The sequence below is a fragment of the Cnephaeus nilssonii genome (assembly GCF_951640355.1).
Source record: "Cnephaeus nilssonii genome assembly, chromosome: 21".
Lineage (NCBI taxonomy): Eukaryota > Metazoa > Chordata > Mammalia > Chiroptera > Vespertilionidae > Cnephaeus > Cnephaeus nilssonii.
Genome location: NC_137092.1, coordinates 10,580,738 through 10,607,454, shown reverse-complemented (window position 1 = coordinate 10,607,454; position 26,717 = coordinate 10,580,738). Strand labels below are relative to the sequence as shown.

Below are 26,717 nucleotides of genomic sequence, written 5' to 3'. Positions count from 1 at the left end.
AGGCCTCTCCAGGCGGAAATGACGTAAGACCCGGGCTCTGATTGGTGAGCACCGGCCGGGAACGGAAGTCGGTGTTTCGCAGCCCCGGAGCCTCTGCAGCTGGTCACTCCGGCTTCCAGGGACTTGGATCGCCTTACCCTTCCAGCTCCTGGAAGAGTGGTCCGGGGTGCCGATCGGCGGCTTTCTATGAGGAGTTTAACCCGCCCCGCCTGCCGCCCGGATGGGACCGCGGGAGTGAGGTGAAAGGGGGTGGGCAGAGGCCGGGAGGGGAGGCGGGGCGCAGCGGGCCGGGGGCGCGGTGGGGACGCGGTGGGGGCGCGCAGGACTCACCCCGGCTGGGTGTGCGGGCAGAGGGGTCAGTTCTGTGGGTTCTCTGGAAGAAGGATCCTTCCCCGCTGCTGGGTTTCTCTTTCCCGATGCGCCGTCGGGGACGGCTTATCCAGGAGGAGAGAAGGTAGGCAGACCCGGGCGCAGGGATCGTGATGCTGTGGTCACGGGGGAGGCGCGTGCCCTGGGTGCGGGAGAAGTAGGGCGCGGGAGCCCTGCGGGTGACAGTCCCAGAATGGGGTCTATACGTTGCCCCGGCGGACTGGGCGGTCCGTGCCGAATGGTCTGGATCCCCGCAGTCCCCGGAGTGACATTGGTCCGGCTTTGTGATTCCGCTCCCTGGCCGCTTGAGGGGGAAGTGACCAGAGCTGACTCCCCCTCGCTGGGTCACTGAGGCTTCGGTGCTCTTGCAGTTCTATTCGCCTGTATAGTTGGGCTTCCTAGAAATGTTCAGAAATGAGTCCTGATGTCTGTAGCTGTGGACAATGAAAGCTAACGTATGCTTCAGTAGAAAAACTTCGTAGGCTATCTGCTATCTAGATCACACCCCTTGGATTATCTGATTCTAAGAAAGCTGTTTTACAACTGTGTAAACTGTAGATAACTAATCTCAAATTTAATAAAAGTTGGTGTAAGAGCAGCTGTGGCTGAGTGCTAAGGTTATGCATCTTATAAAGTTCCCAATACATACACCATACAAGAGTATACCCCTAACTTCTTATTTAAATTTAAAATTGCTCAAAGTATTAATACTTATAATTGAAGATAGTAAAGTTCTTTTAATGTGGTACTACTAACTCACCATTCCAGCATGTGCTTTGGATGTTTTTGAATGATGGTGTTGAATTTGACCTGTGCCATTGACACGGTTTAGAAATATTTTTGTTATACTCTATTTGTTGTTGACATATTGACTGCTTGTTTGTTTTCCATATAAGTAATTTTTTTGGGGAAAAAAGTCATTCTTTTCATTTGCATAGAATGACTTAAATATAATAGATTTGATGTTGGGATACAGGTATTGTACACAAATATCTAGTGTACCCTGAATAAATACTGAAATACAAAGACGTAAAGAATGGTAAGCCTGTAATTTATGCAAAGACAGTGAAAATGAACTGGTTGAAATGGGAGGTCAAGCGCAGCTGGTGTGGCTCAGTTGGTTGATCATGGTCCCCATGCAGTTGGGGCACATGCCATGCAGGGTTGGGGGCTCCATCCCAGTAGAGGACGTGCAGGAGACAGCCGATTGATGTTCCCTCTCATCGATGTTTCTGTGGCTCCCTCTCCCTTCCTCTCTGAAATCAATAAAAACATTTTTTTAAAGGGAGATCAAAAGCAAGGACCAGCTCTCTTTGTAATTTCATCGAGGCCTACCTAATCAGTGTAAGCATTTTGAAGAATAAGTACACAGATAAAAATGGAAAATTATACTGTTTTCTTTTTATCCAGACAACAATCAGGTTGTTTTGAGACAGTGATCCAAGGTGTTCTGCTTAATTCTATTGTCTTTTTTTTAATTGATGTTTTTAATAGAGAGGAAGTAGGAGAAAGAGAGACATCAATTTTGTTGTTCCATTTACTTATGCATTCATTGGTTGATTCTTGTATGTGCGCTGACCGGGGATTGAGCCCATCCTCTCTCCTTACCTGAGCCCTCTGTTTGCATTCTTCCCATCACTAGGATTCTTAATCTGAGTCTGGGAACCTTCTCACATTTATTTGGAAATCTGTGCTTGTATGAGCTTATGTGCTCATATTTTGGGTGATGAAAGGGTCTTTATCACTCATGTGATTTTCAAAGGGGTCTGCGACCCCAAGAATGTTAAAAATTATTGCTCCTTTAGGATAAGGAATCAGATTTTCCTGCCTAGCTTGGCTTTGGGGCTTCATTTGCATCGTTGGGGAGGAGGAGATTTAAATTTCTTTTTGGTTAGAAAGTAAATTTCTGTTTAGAGATGGAACTGAAAAAGAATTTACCCTTTGTTAAATGCCATGGCACTGCCCTTAAATGCCATTAAACTCTGCCCTACAGTAAGCACTCTGACTGTTACTTACTACTCATTTAACATCCAGTATCTTGTGGGTCACAATGACTTAAGATCTGGGAAGAAGGGCTAACAAGATGAGGTTGGAGATAAAGGAGAACCCCGAGTGTGTACTGTCAAAGAAGATAGTAGAGTTTCAGGAAGGAAAGAATCAATAGTAAATGCAGCTAAAAGTTGATCAGCTCTTGGATTCCACATTTGGGGAGTTATTGCTGACTTTGAAAGGGCAGTTTTAGCATTGTTGGAGAGATGGAAGCAAAACTGCAGTACGTTGCATAAATAGAAGAATGGGAAGTAGAGCTGCAAAACAGATTACTTTTAAAAAGTTAAGCAGTGAAAAGAGTTTCCGTTTCCGAAGGAGAAATGGGGTAGGGACGTTTTTTGGGAATAGGCAGACTGAGGGGAAGGAGATCAAGATGTTGTGAAAGAGAATTGAGGATTCTGCATTCTCTCAAAGAACGAGTCAGGTGGAAAGGGAGTGTAGTCTCCATTTGTCCTCTCTTCAGCTTGTGCAGTTCAGGTCTGAATACTTGTGAACAGATCAATAGAACTTGTGGTGCCTCCAGTTTCAAAGGCCGATTCGATAGACTAAGTACAAACTTGTAGATAAAATTAGTTTATTTCAAAATGATTTCAAGGAGTATTTAGTAGCAAATAAAAATCATCTTCTCAAGAAGTTTTATCCTGGTATTGAGAGAATAGACAGTTAGGCATGAGCAGAGCAGGAATGTAGGCCTTTAAACTTCATGCTTTCTCCATCTCCTTCCCTACTTAGTTTAAACTTTTGTTATCTCTTACTGCTTGATTGACGTAAACTCCCTGCTTCTCAATCTGTATTTCCGCCACATTATCATTAGACTGAACTCTTGAAATTATACATATTACTTATCTTTGTATCTCTTGCAGCACCTAGCACTCTCCTCTTCCCCCTGCCGCCCCCCTTTAGCAGACACTTGGTGAGTGTTGAATGAATATTCCCATGTTTCTGGAAAGAAGAATTGGTGGTCCCTGTGACTATTTCAGTGGCTGTAATTCTCTGAAAAGAATCTGTGCTTAAATAATCCCTCTTCCTATTTTAGAAAAGCTGGAAAAATTAGAGGGAAAAAACTTAGCGATCCTTTGTTGTACATTGATTTTTATGGACTGTTTTAAGTGACTATAATAATACAATATACTGTTAGAGCACTTCACAGTAGTGTTTTGTTGTTTGCTCTAATAGAAGTAAAGTAGTATCTGTGCTTCTCTATTAAAACATTGGTTTCTTTCTCTCTTAAGCTAAAGTCTCCAGTGAATATCGAGCTGCTGAGGAATCTGGGAAAAGACGAGCTGAAGGTCCCATCCCATGGATCCCTTGGGTGCCCCTTCCCAGTTTGTGGATGTGGATACACTGCCAAGCTGGGGTGACTCTTGTGAAGATGAATTAAATGCTTCTGATACTGCAACCGAAACAGACACCATTAGATCACCTTTTCTTTTTAACAAGACTATCAATGGAAAAGTGATTCTTTGGTAATTCTTTGGTTAAATCATATCATGATATGATAATACATTCTCAGAACTTCATCCTAATTTCTTTTTTCTCAGAGTTTCTTCTAAACTTTTTTGTAAGCCCTAGCATTGTTGAAATGTTGCTTTGCATAGACATATGTGCCTCTATTAAGGCACGATTGACATACGATAAACTGCACACATTTTAAGTGTACAATTTGGTAAATTTTGACATATGTATACACCCATGAACCCATCACCACAATCAAGATAGTGAATATATTTATCACTCCCACCAAATATTTTTTGTGTCCCTTTGAAATCCCTTTCTCCTGTCCTTCCCTGCCTCCACGTCCCCAAGCAACCATTGACCATTCTGTCACTATAGATTGGTTTGCATTTTCTAGAGTTTTACTACTTTTTAGTCTGGCCTCTTTCATTCAGCATAATTATTTGAAAGTTCATCTATCTTGTTGAATGAATTAGTAGTAATACATTATTTCTTATAAAAAGCTTTATCGAGATACAATACGCCAATTTAGATTATACGAGCCAGTGTTTTTTAGTATATCACAAAGTTGTATAATCATCACCACTGTCAATTTTAGAACATTTTCATTGACCCAAAGTTCTATACTCATCAGCAGTCACTACCTACTTCCCTTTTCTCTGCCCCCACCCCCCAAATACATACACAATCTCTCAATTCTAGGCAACCACTAACCTACTATCTCTCTCTATAGCTTTACCTTCTGGACATTTAATATACATTGAATCAATTGTGACTTAGTGTAATGTTTTTAAGCTTCATCCATGTTGTAGTATGAATCAGTACTTCATTACTTTTTATGGCCAAATAATAGCCCATTGTATGGATACACCACATTTAGTTTATCAATTTATTAGTGGATGGACAGTTAAGTTGTTTTCACATTTGGGGTATTATAAATAATACTGCTGTGTCTAAACTCTTTAAACCAACCACTTCTGCACTGAGCATTTTGTTACAATGAAACAAATGTGAAGGAAGCAAAGGAGTAACATGGTTTTATTTTAGACTTGTAGGAATTGCTTTAATATCTATCTAGGATGCCAGATTAGTCTTTCTGAGAGTAGAATGTTTTGCAAGAATTAGAAACTAGCTTTCTTATCTCCCTCCTCATCCCCACACTTGCTCTTTATTTATCGTTTGCTCAGGAAAGGAGATGTGGCATTGCTGAACTGTACAGCCATTGTGAATACCAGCAATGAAAACCTCACCGATAAGAATCCTGTGTCAGAAAGTATCTTCATGCTGGCAGGGCCTGATTTGAAGGAGGAGCTCCAGAAACTTAAAGGTGAGTGGATTTTCTTAAGGACTTATTGCTTAGAGGCTCGGCAGGAGCATGGTGGAGTCTGGAATTGAATGAAAGCAGTCTGTCTGGAATCCAGCACTGCCTTTCAGTACCACCCCCTTTCTTCACACCAGTTGCCCCATTTCCGTACACAGTTAGGTTCCTCTGGGTTGCTAAATCAGTTACTTCTAGGTCCTGGACTGTCTACCTTCCAAAATTTTGATGCTTATTTGCTTCATGTTCTCTCCCATTCTTTTCATCTCTGTTTTCATACCTATTGTATTGCTCACTGTCATTTTGGGAACAGGTAAATGTGTTTAACCCATATTTTTAGCTGAAATTTCTCAATGTTCTTATATTGTCTCTGTTTCATGCATTGTTTAGTTGTTTTCTTTCTGACACCACCATGACATATGTGCTCCGTTGCTCCCAGGGTGCCGGACAGGTGAAGCCAAATTGACAAAAGGATTTCATCTAGCGGCCCGGTTCATCATTCACACGGTGGGACCCAAGTACAAGAGCCGCTACCGCACAGCAGCTGAGAGCTCCCTGTACAGCTGCTACCGAAACGTCCTTCAGCTGGCCAAGTACGGCCTTCTCGCTCCCTGGCCATAGCAGGCCATACATTGCTAAAGGCCCTGGTTTTACAAGGAAGCCTAGCTCTGGAAGTCAGAATTTGAGGGATTTAGATAATTTCAGAGGACCCTGAAGATTGAGCTCATTGTCTTCTCAAACTTAGCAGTAAAAGGAATGGCTTTGGTGACTTGAGAATGTAACTTGTTCTCATTTTACTTAGTCTTTATGTGGAATATATTTCCCCCAAATAGTGCAATTAAGTTATAAGTTAACATAATTCTTAAATACTGCAATTGCGTTAACTACTATGGTAGATTTGTTGAAGGGACAGGGAAGGAGAAGTTAAACAGCATTTTAAAATTAGTTGTGGATTGTGAATGTTTGTAATGTAATTTTTGTGTTTTCTGTTGGGTTGCAGAGAGCAGTCAATGTCTTCTGTTGGATTCTGTGTCATCAATTCTGCAAAACGAGGTTATCCTTTAGAGGACGCCACACACATAGCCCTTCGTAAGTAATATTGGAGATGCTATGCATAAATTGGCTTAGCACTTCATACATGGGATTGGGGGCGCTGGACATAAATTGAGTCTTAAAAATTTGATATCACTAGTGAAATAGTTATAGCCAAAGAAGAGTTGTTAACCGACCATGGCACCTGGAGGGACGCTTGTATTGATAAAGTGTAAAGATCTCAATTTACTTTCTCATGTTGATATTTTTATCCATTTTAATGGAAGATATGCCTATTAAAATGAGACCAAGCTAAGAAGTATGGCCAATACATTGGGTATTTGAATCCTAATTCAGAATAATCTTAATGGGCTGCAGCAGTAAAATCAAAACAGATTTTATAATATCAGATTCACATAGCACTTTGCAATTTAAACCACAGCATCTTTCAGATGCGCCATTTGAATATATACAATCCTGATGTTCGGTTTAAAAAAAGACAGCTCAATCATTAGGAGCCAGAACGTCACTTAAGTAATATACTAGTAAAAATAGGACGTTCGGCTTGAGAGGGCTGGTGATCTCACTGTATTATATGCAGGTTCATTCCACATCTAGAGTTTTGTATGTAGTTCTGCATTTCACAAGTCATAAGACAAGGACAAGCTGGAGGGCAGATGGTTTGAAACATTATATTGCTCCTAAAGAAGAGCATGCTTTTAGCATCTATGGGGCCCATCTTGAGGTGTTGAGGAGTCTCATTGTGGACTTATTCTATACCGAGTTCTTAGAGAAACGGTTCTTAACCTCTTTGGGAGTCATAAACTACCTTAGGCATCTGATGAAAGAGAGCTGGGGACCCTTTCCCTAGAGGAATGTACATGCATATGGAATTTACATGCTCTCTCAGGAAGTTCACCAGTCCTTGTAAGGATTATTGATAAAATTTCCAATAGTAGAATGCAGGTATGAGACAGAGTAGCAAGGGAGGAGATGAGGTTCCATTTGAGATAAGACTGACGGTAATAGAAAGGTGTTTTAAGTGAACTTCTTGTCACTGGGATGTTCATACAGAAGCCAAATGACCATCTATTGCAGATATTTCTCATTTGGGAGGGATACTATACTAGATGATCTTTAAGGCCCCTTTCTATTTCTAGAATTTAAAGATGAGAAGCTAGTTGTCTTTTTGTTATCAAGTTGTAGGAGTTCTTTATACATTCTGGATACAAGTCTCTCTTCAGATATATGATCTGCAAATATTTTTCTCATTCTTTCACTTTACTGATTGTATACTTTGCAGGAGCAATCTCGCTTGGTTAGGACATGGATGCTATTGATAACAGCAGAGGAGGGACATATACCTACTTTTGAAGACCCTCCACTCTGTGCCAACTCCAAAGTATCCACGCCCCTTCTCAGAATGGGAGCTTAATAAAAAACTGATTTCTTTATTATTACCAAAGTCATGCATAGTCTTTGAAAAAATACAAAAGTATCCTGTATAATAAAAGCGTAATATGCTAAGTGTCTGACCGGTCAACTGCTCGACTGCTCAACCAGTCACTATGATGCACACTGACCACCAGGAGGCAGACGCTCCGACTGGTAGGTTAGCTTGGAAAAATTGATCATATTGCCCTGGCCCGTGTGGCTCAGTTGATTGAGTGTTGCTCTATGCACTGAATGGTTTCAATTCAATTCCTGGTCAGGGCACATGCTTTTTAAAAAAGTCTTTTTTTTTTTTTTTTTTTTAATGAGCAGAAGTTTTAAATAGGCATTACTTTAGAAAAGATATACAGATGACCAATAAGCACATGAAAAGATGCTCCACAACATTTGCCATTAGGAAAATGCAAATAGAAAACACTTTTCATTCACTAGTATGGCTGTATTTGCATAGATAATAACAAGTATTGGTGTGGATATAGAGCAATCCAAACCTTCATATCTAGTGAGAATGTAAAATTGCGCAGCTGCTTTGGAAAACAGTGGCATTTCCACAAAAAGTTGAACAGCTGATTGGGAGTGGGCAAGAGGGCTGGATACGCCCTGGAGCCCTCCCTCGGTCCCTCCTCCTGCTGGCTGGCCAACCTCCCGCGGTCCCTCCCTGGCTGGCCAGCCCCCATCGGCCCCATCAGGACCTGGGCAAGATGGCCCTATTGGCCCTGATCACTAGCCAGGCCAAGAGACCCCACCCGTGCACTAATTCGTGCACCAGGCCTCTAGTATAGAATAAAAGTTGACTTTCTTATCTTAATCCTGTACCTGCAACCAGGTCCCTGCTCCCTGTATGTATATAGATATATGATTTATTAACTGGAGAATGACATTTCTTATCTATTGTCTTACGATCTTTGGATTTAACAATTACTTCATACATGTTTTATAAGCTAATAAATACATCTGATGTATTATTAAACAAAAAATAAACGAGGAGCTAAAAGTCTTATATCCACCAAAAAGTTACAAAGATATTAGCAAGTATAGAATTTAGGGCAAGGGCTTGGCCTCAGTCTTAAATAGTATTATTTAGTAATTAGCTATTTTAAAAACTAAGCTCCTTACTGCTCAAGGATTTCATAGTAAATTTATATATTTGTAGATAGAGTATTATTTATATATATTATATTAGACTAAACTTCTTGAGGAGCAGAGATCTTATCTTTTCATTGAGCAGAGACCTGAATGAAATGATTAGTGATCCATTACAAAAATAAAACTTTGAAGAGTTTGTTTTTTCTTCATATGTAAGTAACTTCTTTTTTAAAAAAATAATCTTTCTTTTTTTTTCCTTAGGTACTGTAAGGAGATTTCTAGAGATTCATGGGGAGACCATTGAAAAAGTAGTATTCGCTGTCTCTGAACTTGAAGAGGTATTTTGCTAATTATGTTGCAATGTTCAAATCTTACAGACCAAAATCTCTTATGAATAGAGATGCATGAATCTTTAACAAATTACTAGCAAACTGAATCCAGCAACATATAAAAGGGTTACCAAATGGGATTTATCTCAGGAATGTAAGGTTGGTTCAATATACAAAAATCAATCAATGTAATGCACCATAGTAATAGAATAATGGATATAATAATAATAAATTAAAGATAAAACCATATGATCATCTCAGTAGATGCAGAAATTGGACAAAAATCTAACAGCCTTTCATGATAAAAGCACTCAACAAACTGGGAATAGAAGGTAACTTCCTTAACCTGGTAAAGGGCATCAGTGAAAGACCTGTTGGTGATTAGATGTGACATTGTAGGTTCATCAGTTATAACAAATATACCACTCTGGTGGCTGTGCATGTGTTGGGAGTAATTAATGGTTAATGATAAAATAATTTCTAGGATGATGAAAAAGATACAGAAAAAATAAGAGCACTAAATGCCTATAATGTATCATGGATTTATAAATGAGTCAAATGAACCAACTCATATGGAAATTATAAAATAGAATGAGTTTCATTCTAATTTTTAAAAAAATTTTCCTTTGTTCTTTGGGAAACCTCTAAAGAAGAATAAAAGTCTTGAAATAGCAATTCTTCATAATGAGTATTAAGAAAAATACTCAAAAATTAAACTGGGTCAGTGGACCATGATGGCTCACTGAGGATTGTGAAGGAGCATCTGAGGTGAATCTTGAAAGAACATGTCGTTAGTAAGGTGAAGGGTGGGGAGGGGACAGGAGTGGCAGGACCTACACATTCCAGGCTCGGTCACGGGGAATTGCCAGAATGGGAGTCATGTTTAACCAGCTACTGATGTCCTGATCTTTCACACAAAACCGAAGGAGGTCCCAGACAGCATCTGCTCTGAGCTTAGAGCAGGGAGGTCTTCCTCCCTGAGGGAGGCTCTCTTCAGTGTCTGAGCAGCACTAAGCACTGAGGTGCCTGCTTCATTACTTCGTGATTTGTCACAGAACGTCTTGCTTTTCCGACACAGGCTACTTACCAAAAGCTGCTCCCTCTGTACTTCCCAAGGTCATTAAAGGAGGAGGGTCGGTCATTGCCGTACCTGCCAGCAGATATTGGAAATGCAGAAGGGGAGCCTGTGGTACCTGAACGGCAGATTCGAATAAGTGAGAAACCTGGTGCCCCGGAAGGTGAGTTCTGCCTTTCTAATCTCCCTCTCAAGGAAGTGAAGGGATTGATCACAGAAGTGGGGAGGAGTATGTGTCTGTTAGTGTGACACTGAGATCAAGACCAACTTAGAGGTTTTTAAGAGTCTTATTCTTTTTAAAATATATATATATTTTATTGATTTTTTACAGAGAGGAAAGGAGAGGGCTAAAGAGTTAGAAACATCAATGAGAGAGAAACATCAATCAGCTGCCTCCTACACACCTCCTACTGGGGATGTGCCTGCAACCAAGGTACATGCCCTTGACCAGAATCGAACTTGGGACCTTTCAATCCGCAGGCCGATGCTCTATCCACTGAGCAAAACCAGTTAGGGCAAGAGTCTTATTCTTGTTAAGATTTACTCTTTAAATAAAATAAACATTTTAAATACACCCACATGTATATGTCAGGTCTGTGTTAGGCAATAGAAATTCAGAGGTGAGTATAACAACATTCTTATCCTCATGAAGTTGATACAGGACACTGTTGAGACAGTAGTCACGTACATTATCATCTAAAACGTTCAACAGCTTCAACAAGGTCTTCTAAAACCATACCTAACATCTTCCTTCCTTGGTGACCTGACCAAAGGACTGAAGTTTATGTGCCGGCCAATCAGGTGCTCCCTCCTTAAACAGCTCTGGATAAATGACCCCAAACATTTGTTGCTTTCCTTTATTATTTCAAATCTTCAGATGCCTAAATCGGATTTCATTTTCATTCTCAAAATATACCCTTAATTCTATTCTTTTGAGTTAGCTCATAGTCATCCCTGTTGGGCATTCACAGTCTGTTTGTAGCATTTACAGTCAAGTTTTGTCCTCAGCTCTCTATTGCTGGTATTTGTGTTACAGATGACCAAGAAGAGGAGGAAGAAGGCTTGGGAGCTGACCTCTCTTTCATTGGCTCTCATGCTTTTGCCCGAATGGAAGGAGATATTGACAAGCAGAGAAGACTGATCCTTCAGGGACAGTTATCAGAGGCAGCCCTACAGAAGCAGCATCAGAGAAAGTAAGGCAAACCCCTCTGGCCTGAAAGACACATACGGACCTGAGAAAGAAGAAGGACTTCCATCTGCTAACTGATCCATGTGTAATACATTCCAGTTTATTCCTCATGACAGTCCCGTGAGGATAATATTGTCCCCGTTTTGTGGTACAGAAATTCAAAGTTAATTTATCAGCGGCCACAGTTAGCCTGTGTTGAAGCCAGTGTTGAGATGCATGTCTGACTTCAGAGTTCCTGCTCTTTCTACGATAATTGTGGTCCTGCTGGCTGAGGTTCTGTTGTAAACGTGGAAACTAGGGGACGGGAATGGCAGACTTACAAAGTTTTTACCCGGCTTGACTATGTTTATAATTAAAACATAATCTACAGTTTTATTACATTTAAAAGGCTTTATTTCTCCTCGATTTATCCTCAGGACCTTATAAAGGCATTTTATTTCTTTCAGGTTCTTTTTTTTTTTTTTTAAAGCAATTCTGAATAAATCCTCTTTGAAACAAAGAAAAGTAGCTTTTGTACTTCTGGGTAAGCTTTTCCAAGGACTGATAGTTCTCGGAAAGCTAGCTGCTTTTCAAAAAAAAGTTAAAGGAAAGAAAAAATTCATAAACTATACATGGTTAATATCATCCATTACCTTATAGGGTTGGCTGAGGGGATGACAGCTCATACGGTTGTGAACATTAAATAAGATAATGTCATGAGCTTAGCACAGCACCTGATACTTAGCAGGCTCTTAAAACTGGTCACTGCTATTCTCTTCAATACTGAGCAAATCGTGGTCTAGTTTACCTTTGCGCTTTGCTACTTGGCATCCCTTTGGACTGGAATACTCTCATCCTTCCATTCCTGCCCATTCTCCAGGTGTCAGCCCAGAAGGGACGGTTTCTGGAAACATACCTCGCTGGAGATAAGTTGGAATAGATGGAACAGAGTCTGGAGTAGATGCTGCCTCCTATATGCTTTTTCAGACTCTAATTAACCAAAGCCTAGCGTAGCATTTATCCACTATAGTGAATGATGTGTGGCTGTTGTCATTCTCCATCTGTAAAGTGGGAGTTGGACTAGGTGATCCCTGGAGTCCCTTAGAGTTAGAATTTCGTGTCTCCTGAGTTCCTGGTCTTCACTTTATTCTGGTTTTATTTATATAAACAAAAGCACAGTAGCCACTAGGGGTCACCAATAAACAGCCTTTTCCAATCAGATGGTATTGTCAGTGATTTCTAGGCCATGTGTAAGAATCATCTGGCAAACAGTTTTCTTTGAATATCCTCTTAGCCAATGCCAAACTGTGGTCCCTGGGATCTGGTATAGGGGGCATAGTACAACTACTGTGCTTAACCAATCATTAAAGAAGCCAGTAACTTCACAGATAAAGTTACCTAGTTCCTTTGTGGTCCCACATAACATAACATGTACAACACACCCGTTTTTCTTCTGCAAAGTAAACTGGAGGGCACTGACAGTGTCTTTTCACTATAGTATTCTCAATCCCTATCATAGAGCAAATCTTTGTCGAATGAATGAACATCTGTTTTGTAGAACTGCTATTGCTTTAGGCTTTCTCTTTGCTTTTATTTATTTTTTTGCAAAGGAGAGTAATCGTATTTAAAAACAGTGTTAGTTTGAGACTTGGTATCTCAGCCAATAATATGAGTAGTTTTCATTTGATCATAAAGGGTTTCTTAAATATGTATGAACACCTTTTCTCAGTAACTCGTTTGTGCTTATTTTATCAATACTACACAGTAGAGATTCTGCATAGTATAAAGGCAACTCTTAACTCCTTCCTCATTATAATAAAACAGGGCAAGATAAAAACAGGTCCCAACTGTTGAATTTAATTTACAAGGGTTTATTATAATGATTGTATCTTTTATTTCTCTAGTTATAATCGCTGGTTATGTCAAGCAAGATCTGAGGACCTATCGGATATTGCTTCTCTAAAAGCCTTATACCAAACAGGTGAGCTTCAGGATATGGCAACTTATTCTGTTACTGATTAAGGACCCTACCTGGCATGCTGTTCGAGACTTCATTTTTCTCTGCTGTTGTCCATTTTCTATGAATAAAGTGTTTTTGTACTAATGAAGATGGAACCTATGAAAATTTCAACTCGTAGTTGTATATCGGCCAACTTCATTTCTTCTTAATGTCCTGATTACATTTTTTCCTGCTTTTAAAAGTACCCTATACTTGCTATACAAAATTCAAACCTTATATAAATGTACGAGTGGCTCTGCGCATGGAAGTAGCTCTCCACAGCTCTGTAGCTCACTGCCCTGCCCGCCTGTAGCTCTCTGCCTCTTGTAGCTCGCTGCCCCGCCCTCCTGCTGATCGGTTATTACCATCACAGCATAACGACCATTTGCATATTACCTCTTTATTATATAGGATAATGGAGACAGTGAAAGTTCTCAGACTCCCATTCTTTCTCCATTGTATTTTTTTCAGACAATACTTGAGTCCCATTTAGTTTTCCTGGATCACTAATGTTTTTAAAAGTTATAAGTTTAAACAAAAAGCTATATATGAAAAGATCTTTGCCGGCAACCTCACCTTTGACTGTCCTTGATTTAAAACCCCTAAGAGGCCTTATCTTAAAAGTAATAAGGGCAATCATCAAAACCTCCTAAAGGTAAACTAAGAAGTGTTTTCTGAGAAATCTGAAGATGGAATTTGAAAAACTTATGTTCCTGGCTTTCAGTCTTTTACATATGAGTGGAATATTTTTATAAGGTTGGTGCCCAGGACAAATCCTTCTGGAATAAAGTTTCTGGGTACTGTTTCCATTTCCTGTTTATAGGTGTTGATAACTGCGGTCGCACAGTGATGGTGGTGGTTGGAAGAAACATTCCAGTGACACTAATAGATATGGACAAGGTAAGCCATGGAAAGGCTGTTTTACAAATAATGTTGATTTAAAAAGAAGAATGGGAATTTGGAATCAGGGCTTAGAATGTGAGGTGATTGTGTATTTCTGGCAGAGTGGCAGCCCTGGGGTTCTGCAAATCTGCATGTGGCATTTCAGTAAGTTAGGGGTTTGGTTTTGCTCTGGGAGAAACAGAAATACTGGGATGTCATAATGTGATCTCCAAAAACCCATCTGCTTTGTTTGGATATCATGTAAGGGGCAAATTTTTTATTGGAATCTTTCTGTATTATCATTGTACTAATAAAGTCTGTCTTTCTTTTTTTTTTTTCTTTTTAAATTTATATTTTTATTGATTTTCGAGAGAGAGGATAGAGGGGAGGGAGGGAGGAAGGGGGGAGAGAGAGAGAAAGAAACCTCAATTTGTGTAACACTCATTCTTATCATTAATAGTGTAATTGATGCCAATAAAAACATAGACCCTGCATTGATGTCAGTGTACACTTCCCTGAGGGTCTAGATATTCATGTATCATTTCATATAAAATACTGAGTTGTGTTGTAAGGTCAAACCAGGTAACAACTGGTAGCAACTGGATCTTAATCCATGTTAATCCAATCATGGGAATGCCAAGGACCACCTGAGGAGGAATTGGGAAACAGCCTGTTTCATAACAATCTTTCGGTTGTTACCTCTTAGCTTCCTCCTTGCCATAGTTTATAGCTACACCACTGGGTCATACTGGCCTGCCCATATTGTATGTCTGCTTTGTGTTTGTTTCTCTTACATTTTATCTTTCTTGTAATGGAATATTTCTCTAACCGATCTGCGTTACATTAAATTTGAGTCTTTCAGAGCTCTGGAAAAGCTGCCCAGCCCACGGCCATCTACTGGCTCAACCTGTTCTCATTTTCATCATTCAGGTCAACAGTAAAGGTGCTAAGAAAATTAGCCCTCAAAGTGAACCATGTGAGGCGTCACTTACAATATCCTTGTCAGTAATTCTCAGTTATAAGAGAGCCAGGAGCCTCTATCTCGGTAGAGACTGCAAAGACTTTCATTGAGTTCAAGCAAAAACTTCAAGAATGATTAAAAGTCTAGAAATTCTGCTAATGATTTTGATGTCATTATCCTAGAGAGGGAAAACCTGGTAGTTGACCGAAGAACTCTTTCGAGTAATAGGAAGAGTTATTAGAATAGAGATTAGTTATTCTCCTTCATCCCTTAGGACGAGAGAGAAAGGGATCGTACTGTAGCATTCATCAGAATGATTGAGCGGTGGCATGATTCACTCTCCTGGAGATCCTTCTAAAGAGAACTGATGCTCATCAGAAATGTCCATCTGCAATGCCTGGGCATAGACTAGCTTAATCTGGATTTTTCCTCTCTCTGTGAAATAGACTGCTGTGCAAAACGATATTTACCTTTGCTCCTCATTATCTTCTAGGCTCTTTTATACTTTATCCATGTAATGGACCACATCGCTGTGAAGGAATATGTATTAGTGTATTTTCACACACTGACAAGCGAATACAATCACCTGGACTCTGACTTCCTGAAGAAACTCTACGACGTCGTGGATGTCAAGTTAGTTATTTTTTGCAAATTATGAAGAGGGAAAGAGCTTCTTTCTTTCCTAATTGAAACAAACATTACTGTGTATTTGTGAAAGTGTATTTCATGTACAAAGATTTTTATCATTCATAGTTCAGATATTTTAATAGTTGTAGGTGCTCCTTAACTCCAATTTACCACATTTAAGTAAATTCATATGTAAACTTGAGCCTGCTTTTCAAACACCTTGGAAAATGTCATGACCAACCTTTGTATATAAAATAACAAAAATGCTACCTTCTATTTATAAGGTGTTACACTTACAACATATATTTACAAACATTGTTTTATTTGATCTAGTGACCCGTGAGTTTGTTAATTCATAATCTAATCCCAGAGATTCTATCGTCATATAAAAAAAAAGCTTATCATAAATTTGTTAAGTATGAATTTACTTCGTCTTTCCTCTAGCTAGATAAATATAGATATATTTCAAATCTACATTTGAAAGATGGGAAAATATGGACATTCTGAAAGATGAAGGACATTGCCCAAGGTCTCATAACATTAAATGCAGAATTTGGACTTGAACCTTGGAGCCAGACATTTTTTTTCATTAAACTATATTTCCCTTAAAGTGGTAATAGACATTTTAACTAGAATATATAGACTCCCCACTACAGCAAAGATAAAATGTTCTTCTTTAAATTTTTTTCTCACTAATAGATTTCCTAAATAAAAATGCAATCCACCTTCCTGGTAGTTGTTTTATTACTGGTAGCGTCACAAAGTCTTTGTGGATTGCATTGAAAAATCTATATTGCAATTAGTGTACAAAGAAGGCAGATTACCATAAGTTTCCAACTGTCTTACTGCACCCGTTAAATCTCATCTTAATTCGCAATATTAAAGTTGTCATTACCTCACAGACACCTCGTTAGCTTGCCCAAATGTGTGTTTTATAAGGAAAACACTATACTAGTAATTCTGCTTCTACCTCTAACCAACTCTTTAACTTTGAACAGGCCTCAACTGTGAAATGAAGAGTTTGTACTATTTCTCTGAAGTCCTCTCCAATTAACCTTATGCGACCCAATGGTGATTAAGAAGCTGTTGAAATAATTTCAGGCACGCCTGGGAGGCTAGATAGAGTAGTGGATAAGAGCATGATTCTGTAGCCATACTGCCTGCGTTCAACTTCTGGCTCTACCAGTTGATGGCTCGTAACTTTTGGAAAATTGAAATAGAGACAGTGTTAGTACTCAGTTCATAGAATTGCTATGAGAATTATTAAGTATAAAGCCTTCGTACAATTTCTGGGACACAGACAACTTCCTATAACTATTGTTGTAACATGATCATTGAAACTTTAGTTTCTATTTTTGCTATAACTTTAAGTGGTTTTACTGTTATTTGTAATAACCCAATCCCAGGGATTTTAGGTTCATGTGAAAAATAGCATTGAATACTTGTTAAATATGAATTTCCTTTGTCCTACCTATAGATGGCTGCTACAGCCTAGAAAAAACATAGTATCTCCTATAAAACGGACACTTTAAATAATAAAATGTTCTCTGAATTGTTTTTGACATTTCACCTAAAATTTAATACATAAACCAGAGCTGTATAAAAACTTTTTTCCCTCTGTGAATGAATATATAGACTCAGGCAGAGTTAATTGTCCATAATGGTGACTGGTTTGGGGCATGACTTATATTGACCCTTTTTTTTATTTTAAATCAGGTATAAGAGGAATTTGAAGGCTGTTTATTTTGTTCATCCAACATTTCGTTCAAAGGTACAGTATTTTTCCTTTTAGCTAAATCATGAATTTAAATGCACTGCATGCTAGCATATTAAGACATACATATGTCAACATCCTAATTCTTGCTGTCGCACTGTGACTGCTGATTTCTTTGTTTACCCTTCCTTGTTAAGTGATCTTGAGCTGTGGTCCTGATGTTGGTCTCATTTAATTCTAGTATCTTTGTGGACAATCCTCACAAGCCATGACTTCTCCATCTTTTCTTCTTCTTGCTCTTTGTTCATCCGGACGTTGCTCATGTTGTTGGTACAGAATTCACTTTCCTTCCTCTGCTCACGGCTAACTTACATGTCCTCCAGATCTCAGCTCAACAATTACTTTGCATAGAAAACCTTCCCTGACCAGTCCTGTACCTAGTAGGTACTCCTGCATTGTACCCCCCTGAGCCAGAAGTTGAACGCAAGCAGTATGGCTCCAGAATCATGCTCTTATCCACTACTCTATCTAGCCTCCCCAGGCGTGCCTGAAATTATTTCAACAGCTTGTTAATCACCATTGGGTCACATAAGGTTAACTGGAGAGGACTTCAGAGAAATAGTACAAACTCTTCATTTCACAGTTGAGGCCTGTTCAAAGTTAAAGAGTTGGTTAGAGGTAGAAGCAGAATTATAGTGGCGTGATGCTTCCTTATAAAACCCACATTCAGGGCAAGCTAAGGGGGTACATTTCATAGTGTTCTATCATGATTATGTTTTTAATTCAAATCACATGTTTTATTTTCTGCCTTGTATGTTAGCCTCCAAGATGATGAGAGTTAGAATCTAGCCATCTGGCTCACAGCTCTATCCCTAATATGTGATCCTACATCTTGACTTCATCAAGACATCTAGTCCTTTGGTCCTTTTACTGAAAAGGACATCTCTTTTTTTGTCCTGATTTCCCCCCCTATTCAGCCTAACACCCATGTTCCATCACTTCAGCCACTCTTGTCAGTGCCTAAATAACCTATAACCTCTCACCCTTTCATCACACTTGCCCATTAATCTTGAGATAGTACATCATTCTGCTTTCATCACTCCCGTATCTGGGTTGCTGAGCACTGATGGAGAAATCGGCCGAGCCACGGGGTTTGGACTGCTGAGCGGACTTGGGGCTTGATCTGCTAGAGGCCCTTTGATTGTTCGCTTGACAGTGACCCAGTGTGGCTGTCTGCTCTCCTCAAGCCCCGACCTGCCAGTGGTGCTCACTCCAGCAGATGCTTGCCTTGGTCTTAAGATCATAGGAACCTCAGTCAGGAGCTCCCTATCTTCTCCCTCGCACCCCAAACCTACCTGCCATCTAGTCCTTTCATTGCCTCCTTGTTCTGCCACAAAAGTGTTTCTTAATGAAGGGCAGTCCCCCTCCCTGTGCACTGGATCCCATGGCAATAACAATAGCTAACGTTGTCTGAGCACTTACTCTCCGCCAGTTCTTCCTGTGAATCATCTTGTGTAAGCCTTTTAATAATAGATCTCTGTGTAGGTGGTGGTCATATTCCCACTTTACAGACAAGGAAGTTGACGTTTAGAGAGACTAAATTGCTTGTTCAAGGTAAGCAACTAATAGGTAGCAAAGGCAGGATTTGAATCTAGGCATTTTCATTCCAGGGCCTGCACTCATAGCTACACAATACATTTCCATCTCCTCAGGAAGCTCTCTCCAGTAATTCTCCTCTTTCCCACTTTTCTGGATCTAACTCATCCATTTTTAAACATGTTAAAGTCTTCAGTTATCTCTCTTCTTCTTTTAGTGTAATTTATGTTCTATGCTCACCATTTTCGTTTTTCATACATCTTAAATTACTCTGGTTCGAATTCCACTGTGGCTGCTCACACCAAAATCACTGGTCATCTCTGTTACTAAACCCAGTAGACACTTTTCTGTCTTTGTGTAACCTGTTTCCCTGTAGCCTTAGACACAGTTGACCACTTCTTCCTCCACTTTGTCTGGCTTCTTTGAAACCTGGTGAGCCTCGTTTTCCTCCTACTTCTAGCTCCTCCTGCTCAAGTTCCTCTGCTCCCCTCTGTCTCTGCTCCTCCTTTGAGTGTTAGTGTTCCCAAACCCTCTCCCCTCTTCTTTCATTCTGTACCTTCTTTCCTTTCTGTGTCTTCAACAACCCTCTAGAATATATGCAATTCCCAAATACAGGTCCTGGAGAGGCAGTAAAGCCTAATGTTTAAAGGCAAGGTTTTAGGTTGGGGTAATATGTAGGTTCTAATCCCAGCTCTACCAATTACCAGCTTCTCATCTCAGGCAAGTTATGCTTTCATTTCCCCTTCTATAAGACGGGAGTGATAATAGTACCTACCTTGTTAGGGTGTTGGAAGGATGAAAGTAATACATGTAAAATGCTTAAAACATTCACTGACCCAGATTGAACACTCAGCAAATGTTAGCTATCATCATCATCCCTGAACTTAGACCTGCATGTTGAAATACTGACTAGATATCTTCACTTAGAGGTCCCACAGGCCTCTGAAGTTCAGCATGTCCTCTTTCCGTCCTAAACTGCTTTTTATATCCTCTACTTAGTAAATGGGACCACTGTCTACCGAGGTACCCGAGCCAGAAACCAGGGAGGCATCCTTGGGTACTTTCCCTACCTCACCTCTCACCACATTACATCAGGTCTGTGTGCCTGCTGTCATCCAAATCCATGCCTGTGTCTTCAGGCCTGACTAGTGAAGTTTTCTTACCAAGCTAATATTGTAGAATATTTACTGTAGGGTCCTTTGCAAAAGTTTGCCAAGACCTGGACTTAGGCAAAAAGAAAAGAAAATAAGAATCTGAGTATATGAGGTGTTTAGAGGGGGAAAAATGACTTATTTGGGCATAAAAACCCAGGATTTAGTGATTAATAAGGTTAGTAGGAGTGAGAGAAAGGACTGTGTCATCCATGGCTCCCAGGTGGCATCAGATAAAGGATCATGGATTGGGGAATATATATATATATTTTAATTGATTTTATTGATTTTTACAGAGAGGAAGGAAGAGGGATAGAGAGTTAGAAACATCGATGAGAGAGAAACATCGATCAGCTGCCTCCTGCATAACCCCTACTGGGGATTGATCCTGCACCCAAGGTACATGCCCTCAACTGGAATTGAACCCAGGTCCCTTTAGTCCGCAGGCCGACGCTCTATTCACTGAGCCAAACCGGTTAGGGCTGGGAAATATTTTTTGAGAGTCGATATCAAGTAAACTGAGCTTTAGCCCTAAATGTTCATGAATAAAATCAGAGAGGCTTAGAGCAAAGAGGACAACTGCAGGCGGAGCCCTGGCATCAGGGAAGGAGACTGGGAAGTAAATCTAAAAATCAACAAGGAAACCAAGATTTGACTAATGCCGTGGGAGCCAGTGGATGGGAAAAGCATCAAAGACGGTGGAAATGGTCTTTATTTTAGAGGATTGTGGAGAAATTAAGTAAGAGCAGTAGTGAAAAGTCCTCGTCGTATTTCATAATTAAGAGATGAGTGAAGACTTCAGTGAGGGATGTTTCCCACTTTGGGATTTCTCATGGTTTACAGAATTCTTGTTGAATTTCTCATCCAAATATCATTAAAATTTGCATGAAGTATTTTAAGTAATTATTTCAAAATCGCACATTTCCTTTTGGTCCCGCTGTGTTAGAGTAGCACAATAAGTTCTAATAAATTGCTCATGGGAGCACTGCTTGTGAATTCAGTTACATGAAGGACTTTTCCTTCTCTTTATTCAGTTAAGTTTTGATTACATGCTTAACTATTTCCTGAAGTCTCATCAGCCATTTATTTTTTGTTCATCTAGTAGCTACTAAAAGCTTTTCTTTACTATAGACAAACAGAAGGATTGGCTTGATCTTCAGTATGTCTTTGCCAATAATGTCTGCTCTCCCCACTTCCATTCAGTATTGTATTCAGTGTAATATGGCAAGGAAAACAAAATCCATCTAGATTTAGAAAGGAATAAATAAAACTGTCTCGTTATTCATAGATGACATGATCATCTATTTAGAAAACCCTATGGTACCCCAGAAAAGCTACTAGAACTAATGAGTAAGTTTTATTAAGGTTTCAGGGTTTACTATCACTATTCAAAAATTAATTATATATAGATTAGCAATGAACAATCAAATTGAAATTTAAAAGGTAATATCATGATCACAAAGTACTTAGGGATAAATATGACAGAAGATGTGAAAGACTTGTACACTTAGAAGTTAAGTATACTGAAAACATTGATGAGAGATGTGAAAGGACATCTAAATGAATGATTAGAAAATTTAATACTGGTAAATTGTCAACTCTTGCTAAATCTGAAGATTCAATTTAATCTCAACCAAAATTTTAGCAAGATTTTTTGTAGAAATTGACCAGTCAAAGTGCAAAGCATCTAAAATAGTCAAAACAACATTGGAAAAGAAGAACAAAGCTAGAAAACGAACACTACCTGCTTTTAAAGCTTATTCTATAGCTAAGTACTCTAGACATTGAGTTACTGGCATAAGGATAGACAAATATATCAGTGGGATAGAATAGAGAATCCAGAAATAGACTCACATATATGTGGTTACTTGATTTTTGACAAAAGTACCAAGTTAGATCAGTGGAAAAAGGATAGTCTGTCTAACAAATGATAGTGGAACAATTGGGTATCGATATGCAAAATAATGACCTTTGCTTTATATGTTGCATCATATACAACAACTAAGTGAAAATGAATTAAAGACCTAAATGTAAAACTTAAATTGTTATAGAAGAAAATATAGGAGAATAAGCTTTGTGGCCTTGAGCACAGCAAAGATTTCTTAGATGCAATACCAAAAGCATAATCCAAAGAATTGTGAGAGAGACACATATATTGGTTGCCTCCCGCACATGCCCCGACCAGGACTGGAGTCCGAGCCTGCAACCGAGGCATGTGCCCTTGACCAGAAATCGAATCCAAGACCCTTCGGTCCATAGGCCAGTGCTCCAACCACTGACCCAGACTGGCCAGGGCTGTTTGCTAAGATTTTACTTTAATCCTTCCACCCCAATACTAGAGAGTCACTAAATGTCAGTCCTTCATGTGACATCGATGGAGAGACGTCACTAGAAATTTCAGTGGTAGAGCCACTAGCCTTGGCTGTTACCCCATTGGAATGGCTTCAGCTAGGAGTCAGGGTGAACGCAGGGTGGGCAGAGGCTTGAGGACCAGGTCTGTAAAGTGACAGCCATCCTGTTGCCTCTCAGTAATATTTTGGGAAAATGAGGGAGGGAGAGAATAAAACCCATGTATAATGAAATCCACTCTTGTTTTATGCTAAGTCAAAAACTATAATTGGAGTGTTTCTCATTATAAAATAATGAGATGAAATCAGGGGGGTAATAAAGCAATCGAATCACGCTGTTCTGATTTCCATACTCCTCAGATTTTTTTCCAGGCCACTCCACCCAGAGTGATAATTGGCTGCACATATAAATCACTACTCTTTTTCTCCTTTGAAACTTACTAATAGAATGCAAGCTAATGGAATTTAATCCCATCCTTGATTCTGGCTCCAGTGGATTCCTGTGTACACCATTACTTGTGTGAACCATCTTTTCCTGGTTTATCTTGTTTGTGATCCTGTGTTCTTGGTTTTATGTCTGTAAAGAACTGGATGAAATAATCTCTAGCATTCACAAATGATCCCAGCAGTCCTTTTCAAATTTTTAATTTTCAGTTTCTTAAAATAGTAGATACTAAGGAATTCAATTTACCCAACTAGATGTGTATTTATAACTTATAAATAAACCAAGCTTTATAAAACTAAAATGGAAAAAGCAAAGACAGTGTTCTTGAGTCTCCCTGAACAGAAAACTTTTAACTGGGTTTCCCCTTCTGTCTACTTTGAGTAATTTTCTCTTGCTAATACCTGAAGGATGTGAAGGAGGAAATGGGAGAGAATCTTCTTTCAAAGATTGTACGATTCTTCCCCGACCCAATCTTCTCTGAATTTTCCACCTACCCCCATGTCTCTGTGGTGCAGCACATTCAAGAGTCCTTTCATAGATTTGTGTATTTAAGAATCATTTTAAATTATTGAGAGCTAGCCTGCTCCATGTTATGGATTAGGAAACTGAGTTTCAGACTGAAGAACAGTTTATTTTTATAATTGTAGACAGACTTGTGTCACAATATGCTACTCGCATAGGAGCATAGCGACGCAATGGAAACCAAACTTCGCGGGACACAGCTCCTTACTGCAGTGCCTAGTAGTTGGCACGCTAGTGCGTCTCTTTCTTTAAATGCTGGTCACAATCATCTAAACAAATCACACCATCACTGACGGACAGCACCCTGCATTTTGAAAAGCACTGCTTATTACAAGATGCTTCTGAGCTCAGTTTTAATTTTGAAATACAGATTTTATCTATTATAAATTCTCAAACTCATGTTTGTATTTCTAAGCTCTGGCCACTGGCTTAAATGATTTTCTCTTCTATTAATCAGGTATCAACATGGTTTTTTACCACCTTTTCTGTCTCAGGACTGAAGGACAAAGTCCACCATGTGGACAGCCTCCACCAGCTGTTTGCTGCCATCTCGCCAGAACAGATCGACTTTCCTCCTTTTGTCCTTGAATATGATGCCAGGGTGAGTACCAGGCGTTCTCCCTGCCCTGCTGCAGGCTCCTAACTGCTCTGCAGCGCAGGGCTTATGGGGACATCCGTCCACTGTAAGATGATATTAATGCAATTAGTGTGTTTTTGTAAACTTGATCGTATCAGCTAACATTCTTAGGAAAACACTTTATCCTAAAAGAGGGCTTCTCCCCCAATAAACTTTTCAATGGCAGATTTTTCTGCAATAATTTTGAAGCCCGTCCTGGGTTGTGTTGTGAATTTTTCTACCATCTTTCAGACATACCTCTGCTTACTTATCTTAAGATTGAAGGGCTATTCATCTCCATAAATAGAACCAGAAGAATTGATTGTTGTCCATTTTCAGTAGTAATTGTAAATTAGGTAGCCTGTCTTAGTCTTTACTAAAAGTTTCATTTTGCTTGGCCAAAAGATCCTCAGTTTCCTTATTTAATTGTTGCTGGTTACATATCTTTATGCATGAACCAGGGAAGATATTGGAAGGCTATATTAAGTTTGAAGTGAATTATTCTTCCTTAATTATTGAATAACATGGATAAAGATAAATATCCTGCAACACATTTTCTCACTAACGTCTTTAACTTCAGCTATTATTTCTGTTCTTCTTTATTTTAAGAGTAAAGTATTTCATGTGTTCTGATGGCTAATAAAATCTTATGGTTGGCATGGCCAATATGGCTCAGTGGTTGAGCATCAAACTATGATCTAGGAGTCATATTTTGATTCCCGGTCAGGGCACAAGCTGGGGTTTTGGGCTCAATCCCCAGTGTGGGGCGTGCAGGAGGCAGCCGATCAATGATTCTCTCTGATGTTTCTATCTCTCTCTCCCTCTCCCTTCCTCTCTGAAATCAATTTTTAAAAATATGTATGTATATATATATTTATATTTTTAAAAAAGACTGGGTAGACTTAATGCTCCTCACCAGCTGTCATGTAAATATACCATAGAGCAGTGCATTTTCATCCTGCCCCTCACTTACCATTTCCAACTGCTATCTTACATTAATGCTACACATTTTCTGTTTAAGGTTTCCTGAAAAATACGTTTGTCAAAGAAATGCTTTCCTTAAAAATGAGAAATGAATCTTCAATCTTATAAATGGAATCTAGAGTCCATCTCCTATAAAGTTAACTGCTTTGATTTATATTAAGATAAAGTTAGCCAGCCCAAACCGGTTTGGCTCAGTGGATAGAGCGTCGGTCTGCGGACTGGAGGGTCCCAGGTTCGATTCCGGTCAAGGGCATGTACATTGGTTGAGGGCACATCCCCCGGTGGGGGGTGTGCAGGAGGCAGGTCGATGTCTCTCTCTCATCGATATTTCTGGCACTCTATCCCTCTCCCTTCCTCTCTGTGAAAAATCAATAAAATATATTTTAAAAAAATAAATAAATAAAGTTAGCCAGAATGAGGTCAAGAAATTTCCCTGACATGGATGTGGTGCTTTCTATATTTGACATTAAAGCTCTGGCATTTAATTCTCTATTTTGATCTTGAACTAAGCGCCCTGAGACCTATCATTGGTGCAAGCCTGGACGCTCAGGCGTGTAATGGAGAAGACTCATTTCTGCCAAGAAAGTTATGATTATTAAATGCTTCAGCAATCGTCCCTTTTGTTTTGTGACTCTATGTTAAGATTCAGCACACAGTAAGATAACGCAGTCTAACAACTAAGAATCTGTGCGCTATATTCCATTAGCCATGGATTCAAACGCGGGCTCTGCCGGTGACTAGCTCCGTGGCCTGTGTGAGCCTCAGGTTCCTTTTCTGTAAAACGAGGGTGTCACCTACTTCATAGCATTCTGGGAGGATGTAAAGGGATAAGGAAAGAAAAATGCTGATGAAGTTTCTAGCATATAGAATATTCAGTAAGTGGTAATGTTATGAAAACAATCGTATCATCCTGATCACCTCTACCTATTGTGCACCAACTCTCATTACCAGGCAACTGCACTGATGGCTTGCGCTAGACATTTTATACGTATTAAGTCGTTGACTCTAAATCCCTTCCTTTTATGTTCCCAGTTAAAGTGATCTTATGATGTAGGGTTCTTGTCTTTTTTTCTTTCCACAGGAAAATGGGCCTTACTATACATCGTATCCCCCATCACCAGACTTGTGACCTGTCATCTCCCAGCCCTGGTTTCAAGGACCCCACCCTCTCCACGGATCACTCCCTGCTGAAGTGATACTCATTTTTGCGTACAGATCCAGAGAGCCTTTTGTGCCCGCCTCTCTGGTATTTTTTTATTGACTGTATATTTTCTGGCACATAAGCATTCTGAAAATGGTAGGCCATTCTGAATTGTACACTTATTTTAACTTTGTATATTTGTATCAAATGAAAATGTTCATTTGTAGAGGGTTGTTCATAGAAATTGGGGAGCAACTTTTGAGTATCTTCAGTTTCCTGAAAGGACCCTGGATTCTCCATTCGACAAGCCACCCATGTCACTCATATCCTCTCTTTAACATTGCACGCTTCCTTTGTGTACTTGAGCCTGTCTCAAAATATATAGAACCAGTATATGC

The 26,717-nt window shown here is 39.5% G+C and overlaps 1 protein-coding gene across 2 annotated transcripts; it reads left to right on the top strand.

Moving 5' to 3' along the window:
* The first annotated feature begins 67 nt into the window (after positions 1–67).
* GDAP2 (ganglioside induced differentiation associated protein 2) lies at positions 68–26,717 on the top strand. 2 transcript variants are annotated; one of them, XR_013812981.1, is made up of 14 exons: positions 68–239; positions 3,651–3,884; positions 5,061–5,200; positions 5,631–5,784; positions 6,192–6,280; positions 9,023–9,099; positions 10,169–10,328; positions 11,202–11,358; positions 13,238–13,314; positions 14,156–14,232; positions 15,669–15,808; positions 17,519–17,573; positions 24,073–24,179; positions 26,260–26,274. XR_013812981.1 is itself a non-coding variant. In XM_079761750.1 (14 exons), the coding sequence occupies exons 2-14, from the start codon at positions 3,718–3,720 to the stop codon at positions 26,305–26,307; spliced, it is 1,485 nt and encodes a 494-aa protein (XP_079617876.1). In that variant the 5' UTR covers positions 69–239; positions 3,651–3,717; the 3' UTR covers positions 26,308–26,717. The 2 variants fall into 2 exon arrangements, 1 of the variants encoding a protein (XP_079617876.1); XM_079761750.1 differs by having other exon boundaries at positions 69–239; positions 24,036–24,179; positions 26,260–26,717.